This window comes from Bos javanicus, chromosome 18, assembly GCF_032452875.1.
Source record: "Bos javanicus breed banteng chromosome 18, ARS-OSU_banteng_1.0, whole genome shotgun sequence".
Classification (NCBI taxonomy): domain Eukaryota; kingdom Metazoa; phylum Chordata; class Mammalia; order Artiodactyla; family Bovidae; genus Bos; species Bos javanicus.
In genome coordinates this window covers 51,531,498-51,555,342 of record NC_083885.1, presented here as the reverse complement: position 1 = coordinate 51,555,342, position 23,845 = coordinate 51,531,498, and the positions used below count along the sequence as shown (strand labels likewise).

At 50.6% G+C, this 23,845-nt stretch overlaps 1 protein-coding gene across 1 annotated transcript; it reads left to right on the top strand.

Annotated features, from left to right (window-relative positions):
* Positions 1-6,062: 6,062 nt before the first annotated feature.
* Positions 6,063-12,657, top strand: CXCL17 (C-X-C motif chemokine ligand 17). The gene is made up of 4 exons (XM_061388500.1): positions 6,063-6,396; positions 10,065-10,145; positions 11,087-11,185; positions 12,215-12,657. Exons 1-4 carry the CDS (start codon positions 6,318-6,320, stop codon positions 12,310-12,312), a joined length of 357 nt encoding a protein of 118 aa, XP_061244484.1. The 5' UTR covers positions 6,063-6,317; the 3' UTR covers positions 12,313-12,657.
* Positions 12,658-23,845: the final 11,188 nt, after the last annotated feature.

Sequence of the window (23,845 nt, the reverse complement as noted above, 5' to 3'; positions counted from 1 at the left end):
GAGCCTTTGTAATGGCTTAGACAGTAAGAATCCGCCTGGAGTGCAAGAGACGCGGCTTCGATCCTTGGGTCTGGAGGATCCCCTGGAGGAGGGCAGGGCAACCCACTCCAGTATTCCAGCCTGGAGAATCCCCACGGACAGAGGAGCCTGGTGGGCTACAGTCCAGGGGATTGCAGAGAGTTACACGACTGAGCGACTAACAGAATAAAGTGGTTGGAAACACAGGTGGGGCAGTGCTGCCACCTTGTGGGTATGAACATGCAATAAATACACTTGATTTTGACCGTTCTCAGCTATAAAGGCACCCCACTCCACTAATCTTGCCTGGAGAATCCCATGGACGGAGGAGCCTGGTGGGCTGCAGTCCATGGGATCTCGAAGAGTCGGACACGACTGAGTGACTTCACTTTCACTTTTCACTTTCATGCATTGGAGAAGGAAATGGCAACCCACTCCAGTGTTCTTGCCTGGAGAATCCCAGGGACGGGGGAGCCTGGTGGGCTGCCGTCTATGGGGCCGCACAGAGTCGGACACGACTGAAGCGACGCAGCAGCAGCAGCAGCAGCTATAAAGGAGGCGGGAGGTTGGCGGAGCAGGTGAAGTCCAAGTCTCAGCGTAGGTAAGAGAATCACAACCACCCAAACTGACTGGAAGCGAGAGTCACAGAGACCTGGGCTGACCTCATAGAGTAATGTCACTTTTCAAAGGGCAGATTTTACAATACCTAATAAAATGTGGTATTAATGGAATCCTGGGTTCCAAGCCAAGCTCTACTCTTGGAATCTTCAAGAAACAATAAGTCACTGTGACAGTTATTTTCAGACACCCTGCTCCTGCCTGAACTCTGCCAGTAAACTTGGAGCTTTCCAAAGAAACTTACTTTCGTCTGACAGTTCTTTTTCATCCTGAGCCAAAATGTGTCTGGTGCAGACTTGCCAAGCCTCCTGTTACTCTCTGTAGGCATGGAAACAAGTCTCAACCCTTTTCACACAACAGACCTTCAAATACTTGTAAAGAACCACCATGCACCCCCTACGTCTTCCCTGAGCCATTTCCAAAATGACGTATTCTGAAGCTCCCCGACACTTTCCGGTCACTTTCTGACAGGTAAGTGAAGTATGTCAACCAGAGCAGAGACTCCAATCCTGGGAGCGTTCCAAGCACAGCTGCAGAGCCATAGGATGAGCCACGTCCTCATGCTGAGCACTTCCCCTGTATCTAGAAGCCAAATTCCACCTCAGTTCACGCGAGGAGATTGGAGTCTCGACTTATGCTTCTGCCCCAGTCACTCCATATCTGTGGATGTGTATACTTTTTGTTGTTTTACTTACGGTCTGTGCTGGGTCTTCACTATTGCACGGGCTTTTCTCTGGTTGTGGCTATCGGGGGCTATTCTCCAGTTGCAGGGCACAGGCTTCTCATTGCCGTGGCTTCTCTTGCTGCGGAGCACGGGCCCTGGGGCGCTCCAGCTTCAGCAATTGCAGCACGTGGGCTCAGTAGTTGTTGATCCTGGGTTGTAGAGCGCAGGTTCAGGAGTTGTGGTTCACGGGCTTAGTTGTTCCACGGCATGTGGGATCTTCCCGGGCCAGGGATAGAACCCATGTCTCCAGCACTGGCAGGCAGATTCTTTTTTTTTTTTTTTTCATTGGAAGATAATATACTTTACAATATTGTGATGGTTTCTGCCATACATCACCATGAATCAGCCACAGGCAAACACATGTCCCCCTCCCTCTGAAACCTCCTTCCCACCTCCACATCTCTAGGTTATCATTACCACTGAGCCTCCAGGGAAACCCTGTTGTTTTATTTTTAAGAAATATTTAGTGAAATAAGTCAGAAAGAGAAAGACAAATATCGTGTATTAACGCATATATGTGGAATCTAGAAAGACAGTACCGACAATCCTACGTGCAAGGTAGCAAAGGAGACACATATGTAAAGAACAGACCTTTGGACTCAGTGGGAGAAGGGGAGGGTGGGATGATTTGAGAGAATAGCTTTGAAACATACACATTACCATATGTAAAATAGATAACCAACCCGAGTTTGATGTATGGAGCAGGGCACCCAAAGCTGGTGCTCTGTGACAACCTGGAGGGTAGGGAGGGAGGTGGGAGGGGCTTTCAGAATGGGGTGGGGGGACATATATGTACCTATGGCCGATTCATACTGATGTATGGCAAAAACCATCACAATATTGTAATTATCCTCCAATTAAAATAAAAAAAATTTTTTTTTAAAAGAAATATCTATTAGAGCCTGCATTGCGCTAGAGACACAAGGATGAATCAGACCTGGTCCCTACCCTTACTGAGGGAGAGAATCCAACCCAGCATCAGAGCACTGCAGTCTCGTGAGAAACATGTTGATAAGAGGTAAACACGGGTGTCTGGGCACAACTGATCAGCCCCCCAAGAAAACCATCCACTCTGGGTTTTCTAGGCTCTCGTTTTCCTCATTCCAAGTTCAAAGCGAAAAAGAGAGAGAATGCAAGTGTCCCAGATTTTTGCAGTCATGATTCAACCAGACATTTACCTCTGGATAATGCAGGGTATTGGTGGGCCCCACCCACCCACCACACTGGCGCACACAGCAGCCAGGCAGCTGCCCACTAAGGCAATTCCAGCAAGTCAGGAAACTGGAGTTCTTCTCTGGCTTGGAGGCAAACTGACTGTGACCTTGAACAAATTACGGAGCAGTTGGACTAACCCTCCACAGGTCTATGTGTGGGGTGAGAGCCCTTCAGAGAAACGTCACACCTTCTTCTTCTCAGAAGCCACCACCCAAATACACTGGGGACTCCGATGCTCCCTGACTGTGCGTGCTAAGTCACTTCAGTCCTGTCCAACTCTTTGCAACCCTATGGACCGTAGCTCACCAGGCTCCTCTGTCCACAGGATTCTCCAGGCAAGAATACTGGAGAGGGTTGCCATGCCCTCCTCCTACATCTCTTGTGTCACTGACTGTGTGTGTGAATAAATGACTCTTCTTAGAGCAACAGGAAGCATGGGTATGATACAATCAACAAGCATTTTTGAATGTCTAAGTGCACTGTACATGGACAGAGAAGCCTGGCGGGCTGTAGTCTATAGGGTGGCAAAGAGTCAGACACAGCTGAGCACACACACACACACACACACACACACACACACACTAAGTATATTGAAGAGTACGGAAACGATATAACAGTAGAAAATGGTTATTTCTCCCACTTTCCCCTCACCTCCTTCCTGGAAGGAGACTTTTGTAAGACACAAACATTGTGCTTGACATAACTGAAGTTCTTGGGATGAGCTCTAAGCGTGCATGCTCAGTCGTGTCTGACTCTTTATGACCCGATGGACTGCAGCTCCCCAGGCTTCTCTGACCGTGGGATTTTTCAGGCGAGAATACTGGAGAGGGTTTTGCCTACTCCAGGGGATCTTCTTGACCCAAAGAGCGAACCTATGTCTCTTGCGTGTTCTGCATTGGCAGGTGGATTCTTCACCACTAGCGCCACCTGGGAAGCCCTAGTGGTTGTCTACATTAACAAGAGAAAAGTCTGTCTCGGGAGTGTCTTACATCAATGCAGTTGAGAGACCCAAAGTCCTCTCCCATGGGAAACAGGACCCGACATCCCTTTTCAAGTCCATAGAGGGGAAGATTAGATGGAGTGAACCGCTAGGGAGCCAGGATTTGGGGAGATGATGGGGGTGAACAGACTGAGGGGACCTGGAGGAAGCTGCGGGGAGGAGCCCCCTGATTAGCAGCCTTGGGGCAGACTGGAGGAGGACTCGATGGGGAAGTAAAATACCACCTAGGCTCCACGTGTGTGCGTGACCTTCTATCAGAAAAATGTTTTACCGATACTGGACTGCACTGTCACATGCTTTCTAACATACCAGGTCTAGATAAAGGCTTACAAAAATATCAGTCAATTCAACAAATATTTGCAGAGCACCCACAAAGTGCCAGGCCCTACATAAGTTTAGGAACTTACAAGTGAACAATTAACAGCCCTGCCTCAAAAATCCCCACCCAGTCAGCTCTGTGCTCCTTCTTGATCCTGCCCTCCTCCCTGCCCTCCATCAACAGAAACCCTACCCCACCCTCCAGACCCAGCCCAAGTTCCACTGAACCCCAAGTTTTTTGAGCTACTCACCGTCCACAGTGAATTGCTGCCACTTCTGAAGTTTGATTGCATAATATCCCTAGGTTTTATGAAGTGTGTGTCAGCTCCCTGGTTAAACTTGAGCGTCCTAAGGACTGAGACCATGGTTAGAAATTTCCAGGGAGTAGTGGCTCAGTGGATAAGAATCCACCTGCCAAAACAAGGGACATGGGATCGATCCCTGGTCCGGGAAGACTCCACATGCTATAGAGTAACTAAGCCAGGGTGCCACAACTCATGAGCCCGTGTGTCTAGAGCCCATGTCCACAACTAGAAAAGCCACCACGATGAGAAACACCACAATGAAGAGTAGCCCCCACTCACGGCAACTAGAGAAAGCCTGTGCAAAGCAACAACTCAGGGCAACCATAAGTAAATGAATAAAAAAATTTTTTAAATAATAATTTTCCAGGGAGGAGCCACATTAGTACTTTACACATTAGACCAAGCTCAGACGGAACCTTCAACTCAAGGACAATCTCCACTGTCCAGTGAAGTGCCAGGCAGCTGCAGATGCTCATCAACTTTGTAGCAAAGTCTACAATCAAGGCTCCACCAGGTCCACAGGTAAAAATAATCTGAAATTGATAGGGTAGGAATGAGCAAACAAAAGCCATGCCTGGCCTCTTCCCTCCTCTTGACTAGAACAAAGTCACATCACCTTCTCTCACACTTGCCTGGAGGAACAGGGAGGACTTCCTTTTTAACCTTCCCCTCAGCCTCACAAGGGCTTCTTCAATGGCTCAGCAGGTAAAGAATCCACTTGCAATACAAGAGACACAGGAGACTCAGGTTCAATCCCTGGGTCAGGAAGATCCCCTGGAGGAAGAAATGGCAACCTGCTCCAGTATTCTTGCCTGGAAAACCCCATGGACAGAGGAGCCTGGTGGGCTACAGTCCAAAGTGTCGCAAAGAGTCAGACATGACTAAGCACTTATTTTCTTTCTTTTAGCCCCACAAACATCTCTCAGCCCTTAAGACCAGCCTCTCTTCTATTTTTGAGCCCAGTTCCCGAAGTCTCTGGAATGAGTCACGTCAGTAAGTGCTGCCCTTCTGGACCCTTGATGTTTGCTCCAAGAAGTATCACCTCTCTCTTTCATCTTGGACTGATTTCAAACAAGATCCATACCAGGAGCCCCAACAGCCTGGGCAGACACTGTCCCTACTGTGTCTTTTGCTTCTCAAATCCTCTTGGACCTGAAGCCTTGAGGGTCTTCCGCCAACCCACGTCCCTCTCCCCTAGGCAGGAGCCATGAGGCCATATACCACAAAGTTCCAATACTTTGGCCACCTGATGCAAAGAGCTGACTCACTGGAAAAGACCCTGATGTTGGGAAAGATTGAAGGCAGGAGGAGAAGGGGACGATAGAGGATGAGCTGGTTAGATGGCATCACCGACTCGATGGACATGAGTTTGAGCAAGCTCCAGGAGTTAGTGATGGACGGGGAAGCCTGGCATGCTGCAGGCCATGGGATCGCAGACAGTTGGATATGAACAACGAGGCCACGGCCACCAGCCTGACCAACAACAAGGAGGCCTGCTTTGACCCAGTGCCCCAGGGCAGGGTTTCGGCAAGGGAGAAGAGCCTCTCCTCCATCCTCTCTGCCTCCCTCCTTACATGGCCACAGACGTGGAAGACGCTGTCCACAGTGGGGACACGGCAACATCTGATACTGTGCCGAGGCTGGGAGCGGGGAGGACGGAGGGAGACAGGCCGTGTCACCCTCTTTGCCAACCCTTAGCCCTCACTTTTCCTGCCAGACACTGAGCTAGAAAACGTTACTCAAACGTATAAGGAAATTCAAACAAGCCAAAAGAAGAAATCATAGCACATTGCAGGGTGGGGAGGCAGGAGGGAGGGAGGGGACGAGTACAGTGGCCAGGTTACCAGTCACCCTCTCATGTTCCTATAAAGGCTTCATTTGTTTGGCCAGTTTTGCCTCCCAGATTCCCATAAAACACATGGTCCAACCTGTTACCTAACAAGGCCAGCGCCACTCGGCCCTTCCCGCCCTCTAATGAGAATGCTGGCCTGGGAGTAAAGTGCAGATCCACCCCCCACCCGAGCCACATACCACGCACAGCCTGAGCCGCCAGGAGCAGTGGAGACCCTCTCACTGGGAGCTGCTGAAGAGTCGACGCGCAGCAGCATCGACAGGTGAAATGAAGGTTCTGATCTCTTTCCTCCTCCTGTTGCTGCCACTAATGCTGATGTCTGTGGTCTCCAGCAGCTCACACACAGGTAAAAAAAAAAAGTCCACTTTCTATGAAAGATAAAAAGAGGGGAGAAACGTGGCGAAACAGGAAAGAGCATGACTGCACACGCGGTAAAATGTAGCCCCTGCAGGCTACGGGGGTTAGCGGTGAGTTAGCCTGTCTGGGCGCCTGTTTCTTTATTTACAAAAATGAATGAACGGAATGTAAATCCTAAGAGTGTCGTGAAGTTAAAGGAGCCCGTGTGTATGGAGTGTCTGCAAGGGTACCTGGCGGGAGAGGACCTTACCTCTCCCCCAGTCCCTGTTTGGGGGTATTGAGTGTCCTGGAGGCCGTGCAGAGAGGGTGTTGAAGGCAAGTGTGCATCCAGTCAGTCATCCTCGATTATATTCTTCCTAGTACACTAGACGTGCCCCAACAGTTCTTAATGCTATTTCATGGTAAGGTGATAAACTGGAAAATCACATCACCAGGTAGTACCCATGTTTGAAGCTGTGACCACACCGAGCTGTTGCGGCAATCCGAGTGCTGGTTGGAAAAGAATTTCCAGACACAGAGCACTGCAAAAGGGAGTGAGCTTATTAAGAACAAAGAGCAGAGATAACGTGGGCCCTGCAAGCACAGCGGGCCGACAACTCCTGACAGGCCAGGGAGAGTCGACAGTGTTCGTGGGTTAATAGCCAATTTTTATAGCCTCAAGACAAAGACAATTCCTGCTGGAAGGCTGGCGTTAGGGGACTGGTTGGGGCTTTATAGGGTGTTTACTGGAGTGGGCATCTTTGACTAATTTGGAGTCAGGAAACCTGTTAGTGATGATCATGGGCTTTTGGCAATGATTACATGCGTGTGCGCGTGTCACTTCAGTCAGCCACGTCAGACTCTTTGTGACCTATGGACTGTAGCCCGCCAGGTTCCTCTGTCCATGGGACTCTCCAGGCAACAGTTACAAAGAGGCTCAGTCAGCTTTGGAGGCGACTTTGGTTCTCAGCTCTGCTTCTGTGTTCTTGGTACATGGCCTCACGCCTGTGGTCTGGCGGGGCGCAAGACTGACACAGGCTCTGTTCAAACAGCTCACCTTTAGGAAGCAGATCCTGGTTTAGGAGCCCCGAATCCACCCCACTGTTCCCTATAGCCGGAGTGGCCCAGTTCTTAGCAGAACAACTGTGCAGACGGGGCCCCCTCCCCACCTACGTTCCCACTCTAAGTGACCATCTTCCCAAGCACTACTTTGAGGTGAAGTAGCTTTGTTACACACTCAGCATCAAGTGGGTCCTAAAATCAGAAGTCTACCCTCCTGCACCCATTTCCAGCATCTTCTCCCTTATACACTTCTGTGGAAGCCGCTGAGCCCCATGGCCCGGCGGGGGAGGCCCTAGACCTGCATTCTGGGAGGGAAGTCTTTTCCACCACTGTGACGAGCCCCCAGGCTGGAGACCTCTGCCTGGACTCCAAGCTTCAGTTACAGCCGCCTTTCCCGGCCATCCCCCCACACCCTGCACTAACAAGGGCCCGTGTTCCTCTCAGCCGGAATCTCGGAACCTCGGTTGCTCCCCAGCTGCTCTTGTGTCTTCCCACCAGCTCGGTTCTGCTCCCACCGCTGCCCTGATGTGACCCAGAGGCAGACATGAGCCCCCTCCCTCCCCTGCACAAGCTCAGCCCCAACTGCACTCTCTCTGCACAGTCCACATTCCACCTTGAGTTGAGTGTTGGTGCGTCTCCTACCTCAACCACTGCCCTTCTGCACTGTAACCTCGATACTGGCACACCCTGGTGTCTTGTTTCCATGTCCCTCCTGTGACCCGGCAAGGTGCTAGGTAAACATATCTAAGTGGAAGAATAAATCCTCAGGTTTCTAAGTTCAAAATGTTCCCCTTTGGAGACTGGACACCTTGGTTTCATAGCAGCTCTGTTGACATTAGAGATTAATAATTCTTCTTGCAAGGGGGGTAGGGTGCACTTCTATGTTCTTTCTAACCTGTTTAGCAACATCCGAGTGGCCTCTACCCTCTAGAAGCCAACAGCAGCCTCTTCCTGCCCCCACCCCGTTAATACAGCCAAAAATATCTCCAGACATGGCCAAACATCCCATGAGTGGAAGGGGACCCACTCCCCAGGGGAGCCACTGCTTTACCAATAATTCTCAAACACGGTGACACATTTAGACTCACCCAGACCTTTAGACTCAGACTTGAAATCAGGGGATCGACCATGATCCAAATCTTGGCTCCTGGCGGGGGGTGTGTGTGTGTGCGCGCGCTCAGTCATGTCCGACTCTTTGTGACCCCATGGACTACAGCCCATCAGGCTCCTCTGTCCATGGCATTCTCCAGGCAAGAATACTGGAGTGGGTTGCCATTTCCTTCTCCAGGGGATCTTCCCCACTCAGGGATCAAACCCACGTCTCCTGCTTGGCTGGTGGATTCTTTGACCACTGCACCACCTGGGAAGCCTCTTGGAAGCCTGGACAAGATGCTTAACTTTTTTAAGCCTCATTTTGAAATGAGTGAAATACCACTTAGCATGTACAACTGTTGCGAAGAGTAAACGATGGATAATGTGAACTTACTCAGTGTTCAGTAAATCGAGTGAGTAAAATTTCATTCTCAAGTAGCTACAAAGGCACAAGGGCAATGAGATGGGGAAAGCTCACTGGGGCCACCAGGGGTGCAATTACAGGCTCAATTCCCATTTCCCAGGCAAGGGTAGCTGCAATGTCGGACCAAGTCTGGTGAGCAGAAATAACACTACACAATCCTCCTGCCCAGAAATCTCCAAACAAAACCTGATCTTGCTTTATCTCTTACAATAACCACATACCTGCTTAATATGCTTTTCATGGAAAAATAAATAACTGAGAAGCAATGACAAAGTTAGGAAATAAATGACAATAACAGAGTAATTCCTTATAAGATTGCCTACTAATTAGAAAATTACTTACGATAAATAGCTCCCATGACATTAGGTCATGTAGGTTTGAAGACAGAATAATAGGCTAAGAGCCTTGGACCTAGGTTTTAGCTCCTGATGAGTCACCTGTGAACTTGGGCATTGCATTAACTGTCTCTGGGCCTCAGTGTTCTCACCTCAAAATAAAAGAGATGGTGATTCACTTAATTAGTGCAATGCTATAACAACAGCTTGGTAATGATATCAAGAAACACAAAACGGAAATCAGAGAGCATCAGGCGACAAGGCAGACTTGAATAGAGACAAAAGGAGAAATGGATTTGTTCCAGAGGGACAAAGATAAATACCATCCTCTTATATTAATAGTTAAACTGGGACTATGGATTCAAATACAAGCAAACACAGAGGCCAGGTGAAGTTCCTGGCTGGTTTATGGAATAATCTACTCTTTGCTCTTATTTCTTGAGTCAGGAGGATTATAATGCGTGCAGGGCAGGGACCTTAATGGGGAGGTTGTCAGGTCTTATCAACACCCCGACCTTTTGTCCTCTCTTCTATCCAGAAGCTGTTCTTTCTCTGCCTACCTCCAGCTAAGCTTTTCTCTAGGCCAGATTTTACACTTCAATTCCTTATACATAGAAAATACTCCTCTCTTGAAGTACCCTAGACCCCTGAGTAAGAAGGAAGAGCAATGGAGCTGCGCTGACCCAGAGGCACAGTGATCAGGGATCGAGTCTCTTGGTGCCTTCCCCTTCCAGTGCCTGGAAGTGACCAGTTTCCTTCCTACAGGGGTCGTGAGAGGCCAGAGGTACCAACGCCAGGCTTCTGGGAGGTGGCTCCAAGAAGGAGGCCAAGAATGTGAATGCCAAGGTCAGCAACACAAATATCGACAACAGTGCGCCGTGGAGATCCCCACTTGCTCTCCTGAATCCCTCTGAGAGCAGAGCAGATGTTACCTGAGCTGTCCTTGCCCCCTGCCCTCTCCCCCAGCCCACCACTCATTTCTTCCTGAGTCTCATATAAGAGCCAGACTCCTCCAGGGTCCAGGGGAGCTGGCTGAAGGTCTGGCTAGCCCCCTCTCCCTTTCCCTTTTCCCCGACAGCCCAGGGCTGCCTTCCAAGACCTTACTGGACCCCATTCTCAGCCTTATTTTACTCACAGGCAAGACAGAAATCAGAGGGGCAAAATGGCTTAGTCGAAGTAAAGCAGCCACTGAAAGGCAGACACCTCTTATTCCTCGTTTTTTGAAATTTATGTTTAATTCGAGGATCATTGCTTTACAATATTGTGTTGGTTTCCGCCACACAACAACGTGTATCAGGCCTATGTATATATATGTCCCCTCCCTCTCGAACCTCCCTGCCACTCATTGCTCATTTTTTTGGTCTCCTTAATGACACTCTGATGCTTCCTCCAAACCTGCCACCAAATTCTTGCCCTTGAAAGTGAAACACGCTCAGTCATGTCTGGCTTTTTGCGACTCCATGGACTGTACAGTCCAGAGAATTCCCCAGGCCGGAATACTGGAGTGGATAGCCTTTCCCTTCTCCCGCGGATCTTCCCAACCCAGGAATTGAACCAGGGTCTCCTGCATTGCAGGTGGATTCTTTACCAACTGAGCTATCGGGGAAGCCCATTCTTGTCCATACATGTCAGCAAAACAACTTAGAGACCCTGGTGGTCATATGACTGTTCTGTGTTGACCCTTTCCCACTGCATATGAAAAACAACTGGGAGGCAAGGGAGATGGTAAGTCAAGTCCTGGCCATCCAACACATGAACCGTCCTAAGCAGCAACCCCCTTATTTCAGATTGGTTCCTGAGAGCCCCCAGAAGAACGCTCATGGCAGCGCCCAGGCTGACAAAGCCGTGTCCCTGTGATCGTTTCAAGGGCAGGATGAAGAAAACCAGTAAGTTGTCAAAGAATGACCATCCTTAAACCAGAGTCGCTCTGTGGAATCAAGTAGGGATGAGAATGAAAGTGTCAGTCACTCAGTCATGTCTGACTCTTTTCGGCCCCACGGACTGTAGCCCTCCAGGCTCCTCTGTCCTTGGGATTTTCCAGGCAAGAATCCTGGAGTGGGTTGTCATTTCCTTCCCCAGGGGTTCTTCTTGACCCAGGGATCAAACCTGGGTCTCCTGCACTGCAGATGGATTCTTTACCATCTGAGCCACTAGGGAAGCCCCAGCTAGGGACGAAGCAGAGGTTAAGAGACAAGAGAGATTAAATGAAGATCAGGATTAGCATGCATCTCAGCTCATCCCACTCAAGGTCAACGTGTGGGGAAACAGGAAGAGCAGGAAAAGCAAAACACAATTCCCCTAATACTAGAGATGGCTCGCCAAAGCCTCTGATGATAGAATGCCATTGCTTATCAAAGTGGAGGGAGATGGGGCTGTTGGGGACCTGGCCACTGATCTCTGATAACACCACCGGTATCGGTGTCAAACAATGGGATTCCTCCCTAGTCTAGGTATAATTAAATGTCTTATAAAAAGTATACTGGCAAGTGTTAAACTGATGGATATTGTGGCATTATTATGATATTACATGATCAAGAATGGGATGATCCCTGGAGAAAGAAATGACAACTTACACCAGCATTCTTGCCTGGGAAATCCCACAGATAGAGGAGTCTGGCGGGCTATGGGGTGGCAAAGAGACGCCACTTAGCGACTAAACAACAACAACAATTATGTTTATATACAAAAGGTATGGAAAACTATGCCGCAAACTAGTAACAACAGTCTGCTCACCAGAATCAGGAGTGGAAGACGGGATTGGGGCATCCTTTATCTCCTTACTGTAGATATTTTTTCATTTAAAATTTCCCCCCCCGGGATGAGTCTCACTGGTAACATTTTAAAAGCTCTCATAAGAAAATTTAAATTCTAAGAATGTTTTTAACTGCAGTGTCTCCCTTTCCTCTTCACCCTAGGACACCAAAGACATCACAGGAAGTCAAACAAGCCCTCCAGAGCCTGCCAGCAGTTTCTCACACGATGTCTGCTAGAAAGCTTTGCTCTGCCCTTATAGGTGCTCTGAGACCCCACCCTCCCGATGAAACATTCTCAGTCAACAAAGCCGTGAGTGCACCTAGAGGCCGCTCTTCTCCCATCTCACGTTCCCCCATTCCTGTCCCCACTCCCTAAATCATCCCCAAAGCATTTCCCCTGAGATTACTGCCCCCTCCAGTGCCTTCTTCACTTGTCAGTCTTTTCCTGGGGCTGCCCCTTCACACAGCCTTACGCTTACTTACCTGAAAGAAACCAAGAATTTCTGAGTACCTAGGTGGTCCTCCCGACTGTAAACACAAGCAGGAAAATAGCAAACAAAATCAATAAATATACTTAAATGTAATAAATCAAAATCATTTTGAAACGGGGTCTTGAAATGCACTTTCAATCCCGATGACCCACTTAACCCTGTTCATTCCAAACCGTTCCCAGATTATATGCACACCTCTATCCAGCACCGCCTTCAGTCTGTCTCCGCTGCCCAAATTTTTACTTTTACTCATCCAGCAAACCTTCCTGAGGCAAGAGCTAGGTAGGGCAAAGAAAAGCAGTGAGAGCAATGAATCAGACTTCGTCTTACTAATGATCATGTAAGTTTAAAAAGAGCCTGGCACCATTTCCTAGCACATAATATGCCTCCCCAGTATTTGTGATTATCACCACCGTCACCATCATGAATGGTCACTGGACTCTGTGAGTTTCCAGGCAACTACAGCAGACATACATGCAGAGGCAGGGCTCAAGCAGAGTGCTCGGTCGCTCAGTCACGACGGACTCCTTGTGACCTTATAGACTATAACCTGCTGGGCTCCACTGTCCATGGGATTCTCCAGGCAAGAATACAGGAGTGGATTGCCATGCCCTCCTCCAAGGGATCTTCCCGACGCAGGGAATCGAACCAGCATCTCCTGTGTCTCCTGCATTGCAAGTGAATTCTTTACCACTGAGCCACCTGGGAGAGACAGTGTGGAAGATCTCAAATGCCACTGAAAAGGGCTTTCCAGCTGCAAAAATGGGAAGATATCTTTTTTTTTTCTTTTTTAACACGGGAAAAAAATGATCAGAACAATAATATAAGGAAATTAAAGTGGGAACCATTAGAAAGAATAAATAAAGAGGGGAAAGTTACAACCGGGTAGATCCCGCTTCCCTCTCTGACCCTTTCCTCAAACATCAGACGGAGAAGTAAGAAAAGGAACAGTCGAGACTTCCCTAGAAGTCCAGTGGTCAAGACGCCACACTCCTGATGCAGGGGGCCCCGAGTTCCGTACCTGGTCAGGGAACTAGATCCTACATGCTGCAACTGGGAGTTTGCATGCTGAAAGTAAAGATCCTGCCGACAGGAAGATGTCGACAGGAAGATCCCACGTGCTACAACTAAGACCCGGTGCAGCCAAGCAAATTTTTTTTTAAATCGAGAAAGAAAAGGAACATTCCTCCAGAGTCTAGCTGCTGTCATCTGGATGAAACAGAGGACTCAGCTGGGATGCTGCCTTCATGAGAAGAAATATTTTATCTGAGTGGGGAGTGGAATGGGGCCCCTTCAAGACATAACCCTCTGGTGGGAGGGTGATGGACACCCAGCTTCCTTCTGTCCCCACCCTTCCTCCTACAGCAAGAGACACCAGTGCTTCTCTCGGCACAGGAGCGGGGAACCAGCAGTGCTCAGCCCACTTGCCAACCGCCTCTGAAAGGAAGACCAGGGATGCCAGGTTGAAGGAGTGGAACCCAAGGTGGTGGGAGAGCCATCATGAGTAACCCACAAGGCATCTGTGACAAAGGAGGTCTGTGGGGACCCAGGGGGATGAAGCCAGGGAGATCATTATCTCCCACAAGGGCTTCCTTGGTGGCTCAGGGGTAAAGAATCCACTTGCCAATGCAGGAGACACAGGTTTGATCCCTGGTCCGGGAAGATCCCACATGCCGCTAAGCAGCTAAACCCCGTGCATCACCACTACCAAGCCTGTGCTCCAGAGCCTAGGAGCCGCAACTACTGAGCCCACGTGCTGGAACTACTGAAGCCGGAGTGCCTAGAGCCCGTGCTCCTCAGCAAGAGAAGCCACTGCAACTAGGGAGCAGCCCCTGCTCACCACAACTTGAGAAAAACCCGTGCGGCAGCCAAGACTCAGCACAGCCAAAAATAAATAAATAAAATTATTAAAAAAAAATGTATCTCCCTTGAGGAGAAAAGCACAGTAGAGCCAGGTTCTAAGTTGGTATTTAAGCCTGTTAGAGAATCAAAGCCACACCAGACAACTATAACCCAGCTGGTGAGTGAGTAAAGTCGCTCAGTCGTGTCCGACTGTTTGCGACCCCATGGACTGTAGCCTACCAGGCTTCTCCATCCATGGGATTCTCCAGGCAAGAATACTGGAGTGGGTTACCATTTCCTTCTCCAGGGGATCTTCCCGACCCAGGGATCGAACCCGGGTCTCCCGCATTGGAGGCAGACGCTTTAACCTCTGAGCCACCAGGGAAGCCTGCACCAGGAAAAACATCCAGACCAGCCAGCATCTGAGGATCAGCAGGGACCCAATAGACAGGGATCCAATAGCCCACTGCACAGCAAAGACCCTCACTCAGCAGGAGCCCCTTGCCCATCACCAAGCTGAAGCCCAGCAGGAACCTCGAGCACAACAAAAATCCACTCTGCACCAGGAATTTTGTGCCCCACAGGCCTCTGCCCCCCATCCAAAGGGTGCCCTTCAGTAAACAGGAAGCTGCCTCACAGCACAGACCTGAGCCAGGAAAAGAATCTAGAACTCAACAGGACCCAGAACTGAGACAGGGATCTGGACCCCAGTCAGAACCTGGTCCTATAGAGCCTCTTGTAGCCCCACAAGAAGCCGGATCAACCACCTTTGGCCCAGCCTAGATCTCAACCCAAAAATGGACCACTGGCCCAGACTAAACTTATGTCCTGAGAAAGATGGCGAGAGTCGGACCCTGCGGGCTCAGCACACAGCTCCAGCCCAGGGAGGCAAAGGCCAGCCCGGGTTTTTACCATGAAGATTTCTAGCAAAACCAAACCAGGGCTTCCCTGCTGGTCCAGTGGTTAAGAATCCACCTGCCAATGCAGGAGACACGGGTTTGATCCTTGGTCTGGGAAGACCCCATCTGTCGAGGAGCAACTGAGCCTGTGCACCGCAACTAGCAACTCTAGAGCTCAGAAGCCACTACTGAAGTCCGTGCGCCATGGGGCCCATGCTCTGCAACAAGAGAAGCTGCTATGATGACAAACCCTCGCACTGCAACTCGAGAGTAACCACAGCTCGCTGCAACTAGGGTAAAGCCTGCATAGCAATGAAGACCCAGCATAATAATTAATTAATTAATTAAATATATATATATATATATACACACACCAAACCTACCACCATGCAGAAACCCACTTCAGAGCAGAAGACATTTCTTGAATGGGTAATAGAGTTTGGTGCAGATTCGGAAGTGGGGTTTACTTTAGAGACCGATTTGCCAGCCAGGAGGGGTGAACAGTGGCCCCCAGAATGAAGCTGGCCTTCTAGAGGCAACCTGGTTATGAAGTGATGCCAGGATTCAGTGGGACACCAACAGTTCAGTCAATCGTGTCTGACTCTCTGCGACCCCATGGACTGCAGCGGGCCAGGCTTCCTGTCCATCACCAACTCCTGAAGCTTGCTCAAACTCATGTCCATCAAGTCGGTGATGCCATCCAACCATCTCATCCTCTGTCATCCCCTTCTCCTCCTGCCTTCAATCTTTCCCAGGGTCTTTTCCAATGAGTCAGTTCTTCGCATCAGGTAGCCATAGTATTGGAGTTTCAGCTTCAGCATCAGTACTTCCAACGAATATTCAGGACTGATTTCCTTTAGGATGGACTGGTTGGATCTCCTTGCAGTCCAAGGGACTCTCAAGAATCTTTTCCAACACCACAGTTCAAAATCATCAATTCTTCAGTACTCAGCTTTCTTTATAGTCCAACTCTCACATCCATACATGACTACTGGAAAAACCACAGCTTTGACTAGATGAACCCTTATTGGCAAAGTAATATCTCTGTTTTTTAATATGTTATCCCTTGGACTGCAAAAAGATCCAACCAGTCCATCCTAAAGGAAATCAGTTCTGAATATTCATTGGAAGGACTGATGCTGAAGCTCTAATACTTTAGCCACCTGATGCGAAGAACTGACTCATTTGAAAAGACCCTGATGCTGGGAAAGATTGAAGGCGAGAGGAGAAGGGGATGACAGAGGATGAGATGGTTGGATGGCATCACCGACTCAATGGACATGAGTTTGAGTAAACTCCAGGAGTTGGTGATGGACAGGGAGGCCTGGCGTGCTGCAGTCCATGGGGTCTCAAAGAATCAGACACCACTGAGCAACTGAACTGAACTGAGGTTGGTCATAGCTTTTCTTCCAAGGAGCAAGTGTCTTTTAATTTCATGGCTGCAGTCACCTTCTGCAGTGATTTTGGAGCTCCCAAAAATAAAGTCTCTCACTGTTTCCCTTGTTTCCACATCTATTTGCCATGAAGTGATTGGACTGGATGCCATAATCTTAGTTTTCTGAATGTTGAGTTTTAAGCCAACTTTTTCACTCTCCTCTTTCACTTTCATCAAGAGGCTCTTTAGTACTTCTTCCCTTTCTGCCATGAGGGTGGTGTCACACCAACATCCAGGAAGAAAACCAGCAGCCAGAATCCCAGACAGTACCGGTATACGGATGAGTTGAACTTGGAGGAAGAGAGAGGGGGAGGGCCTCCCAGGGATGGTCACTCATTCAGTCAAGAACTAAGACCTGCCAGACGTCAGGTGAGCTCAGGTCATCGTCCAGCAGTCCAGACACAGAGCCAGAGCCCCCTCTAATGGAAGAGAGAGCTGAGGCCTGGAGAAGAGAAGGAGCCTGTAGGGGACTGGGCAGTAGGGGTGGCCGGCGGCACCAAGATCCCCAGCCAGCCTCGGATTCCTTGCCCTGTTCCAGGCCACCTGCCCGCGGGGACAGGGGGGAATCAAACAGAAACTAAGGCTGTGGGCGAGGGTGGGTGCTCATCCCCCGGGCCCAGAACTCTGAGCACTGCTGGGGGCAGGCGCCTCGCTGACCAGGGACACTTACCCTCAGCTGGTTGCCACGCAGGCCAGGCCGGACGCTGGGCGGGGGCAGCCTTTCAGTTCTCCAGGGTGCCCAGTGGGCAGGAGGACACTCATCCTAGGGAGTCCCAGTCCTTCCAGGCCCGTGGCCACATGGAGTATGATCTCAGGAAGTAAGTTAAGAGAATGGAGCTGCCTTGGCCACTGGGGCCCCGGCCTGAAAAAGGGCCCAAGAGGGGTCCAAGAGCCATAGCCACCACCGTGGTGGCTAAAAGGCAAAGCCAAGGGTGAACAGGTGGGGTTGGGGAGTGGCCCTGATGGTACCTTAGATATCCTACAAGAAGCAGGACAAGAGTGCACTGACCCACCGCCACGAGAAGTGGGGAGCCCATGGACTGGCTCACTGGGTGGGTGCGGGCATAATCCATTGAGAGAAGGGGGTGATGTGCCAACAGAAGAGACTATTGGATCTTGGGAGGAGAGTCCAGAATGTGAGTGTCCCGAACCAGGGTTCCTGCTCCGGCTCCAGACTCGCTGCGTGACCGTGGCCAACTCCTGCCCTCGGTGTTTCCAACGTGGGAAATGGTTCAAGTGCGATTTTCCTGTCTCTGACACTCTTGAGACGGTAATGGGGGAGAGGTTTAGAGAGGAAGTTAAGCAGTGAGTCAGGGAAAGGTAGGTGGAAGGGGCATGCCTTGAGGAGGGGTGAAATACAGCTTCAAACAGCCAGGTTCCAGGATTCTTCACTCAATCTGCTCATCTATGCATGGTCAGCCCACCAACCTCAGTTTCCTGACTCCTACTCTTAGGACAAGGGGTTGTGGGTCGACTTGGGACAGCCTGACCTTCACTTGGGCTTCCCTGGTGACTCAGAAGGTAAAGAATCTGCCTGCAGTGTAGAAGACCCAAGTTCAATCCCTGGGTCGGGAAGATCCCCTGTAGAAGGGAATGGCAACCCACACCAGTATTCTTGCCTGGAGAATCCCATGGACAGAGGAGCCTGGTGGGCGACAGTCCATGGGGTCAAAAAGAGTTGGATATGACTGAGAGATTAACACTTTCACTTTTAACCTTCACTTGGGAGAAAGGAGAGCTGCCACCTGGGTTCCCTAGGTTGTCACGTTATTTACAAGTCTCAGCAGGCTGGAGAAACTGACAGACGAGACATCCTGCCAGCCTCAGGCCCACGTGAAGTCCCTGCTGGATTAGGAGTGTCGACCCAAGTGAAGACCTATGGGAATTTCCTCTGCAGGAAAGAAGCTGACTTAGCCCTCAGGCCCAGAGACCCCAAACTCATCACCGTCCCTCCCATACACATTATCAGTAGCCAAGGGGAGAAGTGCAGCTGGCTCCAGACGCACACAGGAAGGCTCAGACCTCAGACGGGGGCCCGAGGGCATTCCTTGAACACTGCAGGACAGTTTCACAGACAGGACCGAGTGCCCAGAGGCAAGACGATGATCAGGAAATGGGCCTTGGAGACCTGGTTCCTCAGGCTGTGAGGGGGTGGTACACTAGACAGAGGCTCCCTCCCTCCCTGCCTCAACTTTCCGAGCTATAAAATGGGCATAATGACAGGAATGCCTATCACTGGCAATTGTGAGGCCTGGAGAGTGTAGGAGGGTGTTTGGTGCTACAAGCCCTCAGGAGGGTGGAAGTGATCCTTACTGTCACCCCAGCTATACTGTGAGTTCCCTGAGAGCTGGCTGTGTCCACTTTGTTTACCCCACAATCGCAGAGTCTGGTATGCCAGGCACACAGGCTTCCAAAAGTTCATTTGTTTAATCAGGGAAGGCATGCATGAACTGTAACCACGTCCACTATATCAGGGAACTGGAAACTCCAGGACCCTGCACAGCCCAGACAGACATCAGGATCAAAGCAAAGGATCGGAGTGACCCACGTGATGTCTCGGGGACAGTCTGAGTGACAGATTCACTCAGAGTATGCTGTGAGGGCTGAGATGGAACAGTGGTGGATAGATGGTCTCAGAAGTGTTGGCAGGACCTCCCCGTCCCAGCACCCCAGCTCCTGATCTGGGGTTGACGGTGAACCTGGGACCCCATCTGCCCCCTCAGGCCCCGGGAGAACCTGTGGCACAGTGATGGGTGCATCTCCCCTGACTCTTCCTGGCACGAGGGCTCCTGAAGTGCCCGGGAGGACTTGTCTCCTGCTGTGGAGGGTCCGTTCTGGAAGGTTCCTCAGCAGCCTAGCCAAGGGCACGTGCACAGATCCTGAGTGACGGAGCCGAAGGTTCACAGCTGTTTCCCCCAGTGCCCTCGCTGGTGGCCTAGGTGTCTGGGCACCCGTGTCCAGCCCACACTGCCCTCTGTGCCTGGAGCCGTCCCCCTCAGCAGTGACTTGGGTCCTGGGCTGGGTTCCAGGTCGTCAGTCCATCCTGCCACCTCCTCCATGTGAGGTTCTTCCTGGAGGACCCTGATGTCTGTCCCAGGAGCTTCGCCCAGAGCAAATCTAGAGAGTGTTTGAGGGCTGGTGGTTGTGGCAATGAACACCCGGGCATTTGTCTCAGGTGATGGCAAAAGCGGAGCGTGAGTGCCCTCTAGTGGACTGATCGTGCTAGAAGAGGAGCAAAGAGGATTCTGGGGAGTTGAGATTGGGGCTGACCTTGGACAAAGGGCACATTCGGGTTCAGGAGGCATATTTAGGGCGGGTTAATGAAATATCAATAACCTCAGATATGCAGATGACACCACCCTTATGGCAGAAAGTGAAGAGGAACTAAAAAGCCTCTTGATGAAAGTGAAAGAGGAGAGTGAAAAAGTTGGCTTAAAGCTCAACATTCAGAAAACGAAGATCATGGCATCTTGTCCCATCACTTCATGGCAAATAGATGGGAAAACAGTGGAAACAGTGGCTGACTTTATTTTTGGGGGCTCCAAAATCATTGCAAATGGTGATTGCAGCCATGAAATTAAAAGATGCTTACTCCTTGGAAGGAAAGTTATGACCAACCTAGATAGCATATTCAAAAGCAGAGGTAATTGCTAACAAAGGTCCATCTAGTCAAGGCCATGGTTTTTCCAGTGGTCATGTATGGATGTGAGAGTTGGACTGTGAAGAAGGCTGAGTGTGGAAGAATTGATGCTTTTGAACTGTGGTGTTGGAGAAGACTCTTGAGAGTCCCTTGGACTGCAAGGAGATCCAACCAGTCTATTCTGAAGGAGATCAGCCCTGGGATTTCTTTGGAAGGACTGATGCTAAAGCTGAAACTCCAATACTTTGGCCACCTCATGCAAAGAGTTGATTCATTGGAAAAGACTTTGATGCTGGGAGGGATTGGGGGCAGGAGGAGAAGGGGACAACAGAGGATGAGATGGCTGGGTGGCATCACCGACTCGATGGACATGAGTTTGAGTGAACTCCGAGAGTTGGTGACGGACAGGGAGGCCTGGCGTGCTGCACTTCATGGGGTCGCAAAGAGTCGGACACCACTGAGCGACTGAACCGCACTGAGTTTATGGTTGCCTGTGGCATTAATGGTAAAGAACCTGCTTATGAATGCAAGAGATGTGAGTTTGATCCCTGGGTCAGGAAGACCCCCTGGAGAAGGGAATGGCAACCCACTCCAGTATTCTTGCCTGGAGAAACCCATGGATAGGGCTATGGTCCATAGTGTCACAAAGAGTCGGACACGACTGATTGACTAACATTTTTACTTTTCACTTTCATTTCCATTTAAAATCAAATAAAAAACTGGAGGTTGCTCCTGGGCCATTTCCCAGAGCCAACTGCCTGTGACCAGCAGCAGGATAAGCTGAGGCTCGGGCTCCCCTGGTCCTCAGGAGAACAGAGAAGCCACCCCCAACTGTCCCCCTGAGCTGGCTTTCAGCCACGAAGCCCCTGAATTCACTGGAAGGCTAATTAGTGGATACAGGGCCCTGCAGTTGCCCAGGGGGGTCTCTGGCTCTTTTAGTTGCTCAGTCCAAAATATTACCACCATAGGCTTCACCTCCAGCCCTGTCCAGGGACATTGGAAACTCCTGAAGCTTAATCCTACTGGAAGGCAGTGATTCTACCCTCAGGTCTCATGGGCACCGGAACACCTCCAGCACCTGATCTGCGCCCCCTGCCAAGATGCCACTGGGAGGAACCCGCCAATTCCCTCAAGAGGTGGTCAGCAAGCCTTGGAGGCAAGTTCCTACAGACTGCCTGATGCCGTCACCTGGACCTTCTCCCCAGCACTAGAAGAATCAACTGAAGCTCTGGGTTGTGGTCAACTTGGCTTCAAGAGCACCCAGAACGCAGACTGTTGTGCCAGGGAGGCTGTGTGAGACCTCGGGCAACTCAGGGATAGGAGGCAGAGTTATGAGAGCCAACTGGGAGAACAGGGGGCGGAGCCAGGGCAAGGGACTTCTGCATTAAGCCCCTGACAGCAAATGTGTTCATCGGGGCTTCCCTGGTGGCTCAGTAGCAAAGAACTCACCTGCCGGTGCAGGAGACACAATCTTGATCCCTGGCACGTGCCTCGGAGCAACTAAGCTGCAACTACCGAGGCTCTACTTTTTACAGCCCATGCTCTGCAACAAGAGAAGCCACCACAATGAGAAGCCCAAGCACCACACCTAGAGGGAGCCCGCCTAGCACAGCCATAGCTAAATAAATAAGATTACTTTTTAAAAATGTGTTTGTCATTTCCTTGAGACAGGGGCTTCCCTGGTGGCTCAGATGGTAAAGAGTCTGCCTGCAATGCAGGACACTCGGTTTCAATCCCTGAATTGGGAAGATTCCCCTGGAGAAGGAAATGACAACCCGTTCTAGTGTTCTTGGCTGGAGAATCCCATGGACAGAGGAGCCTGGTGGGCTGCAGTCAATGGGGTTGCCAAGAGCTGGACACAATTGAGCAATTAACAGTTACTTGAGACCACAGGGAGCTCTGAACAGAAGGTTCTGCTCTAGCAACAACATCTGGAAGGATGAAACGAAAGCCAGAAAAGATATTCAACAGTATGTGTGCACTCAGTAATAGATGATCAATAAACACTCATAAAATGGATGAGGGACGCCACAATGGTCCCCCCCTAGTGTGACACCTAGAGGTCAGAGAACATTTCCTGTGGACACAGGGGCACTGGCATCAGCCTGGGAGGAGAACTGCAAGTGTCTACGGCTGCTGCTCCATGACAGGACTTGATTCCTCTGGGAATCAGGAGAGAGGACATGCCAAGCGCTAAGTCGCTTCAGTCGTGTCCAACTCTTTGCAACCCTATGGACTGGAGCCTTCCAGGCTCCTCTGTCCATGGGATTCTCCAGGCAAGAATATTGGTGTGGGTTGCCATTCCCTTCTCCAGGGGATCTTCCTGACCCAGGGAGATGACAGGATCCGCTTAACTGTGAGGAGTTATACTCCTGCTCATTCCCGGATAATCACACCCCTTCCCATCTCTACTGGAGAAGAATCTTGTAGTCTCCCTGGAGGGCCTGGGCCGGCAGCTTGAGACCTTCCCCTTCTCACGGAGAAATGACCTGGCTCAGACTCTTGATCTTCCATCCCATCGGGAGTCACCCTGCGGAGGGGGGAGCCCCAGCATGAACTCATGGGAAAGGGGGAGCAGCTCCTTATCCCAAGGTCCCTGATCTGTGGGGACACCTGGGTCTGGTCCCTGGAGACATCTCAGCCTCCCCAGGCATCTGGGGAAAGTTGGGGAACTTCTGGAGCAGGGTAGAAGAGGGGAGCCCAGCTTCTGCAGTTGCTCCATCTCAGAGGGGCTGGGGTCCCATGTGGGTCTCCCATCCCCTGACAGGGGAGCCTGTGTGACAGAGTCTCCAGATAGAGCTGCCCCAGGTCTTGGCACCGTGGGGAGGCCAAGAACAGACCACTGATGGGGCACAGAGAACTAGGGTGCAGCCCCAGTGCTGTGAGAAGGGAAAGAACAGGGCCTTCTGGGTCCAGCCCACAGGCCACCACCCTCTCCCCAAAGCCCCAGAGACTCCCCACAGCCCTTCCTTTGATGTCTCAGGGACTGAGAGCTCCTCCTCAGCACATGTCCACCTGGATGGACGGTTCTCCTGACACTGGATAATGCCCATCCTCTCCCCGGGCTCAACCTGTGCTGGGATGAAGTCAGGAAACCTGGGGACCCACAGTGACCAGGGACCAGGTCTGGGGGTCAGAGCCCACCTCTGCCCAGGGCTGAGGGCTGGCTCACACCCTTTGGAGCCTGGTTAGCACACCTGGTACATCCTGACACTGGCCCCAGGTCTGCTCATGACCTCCAGCGGGCGTCATCGGGTCATACAGAGAACATACAAGAAATTAACAGGTGAACTTCACTTTGGTTAAAGAGGTGGAGACATTACTTTGCCAACAAAGGTCCATCAAAGCTATGGTTTATTCCAGTAGTCATGTATGGATGTGAGAGTTGGACTATAAAGGAAGCTGAGCGCCGAAGAATTGATGCCTTTGAACTGTGGTGTTGGAGAAGACTCCTGAGAGTCCCTTGGATAGCAAGGAAGTCCAACC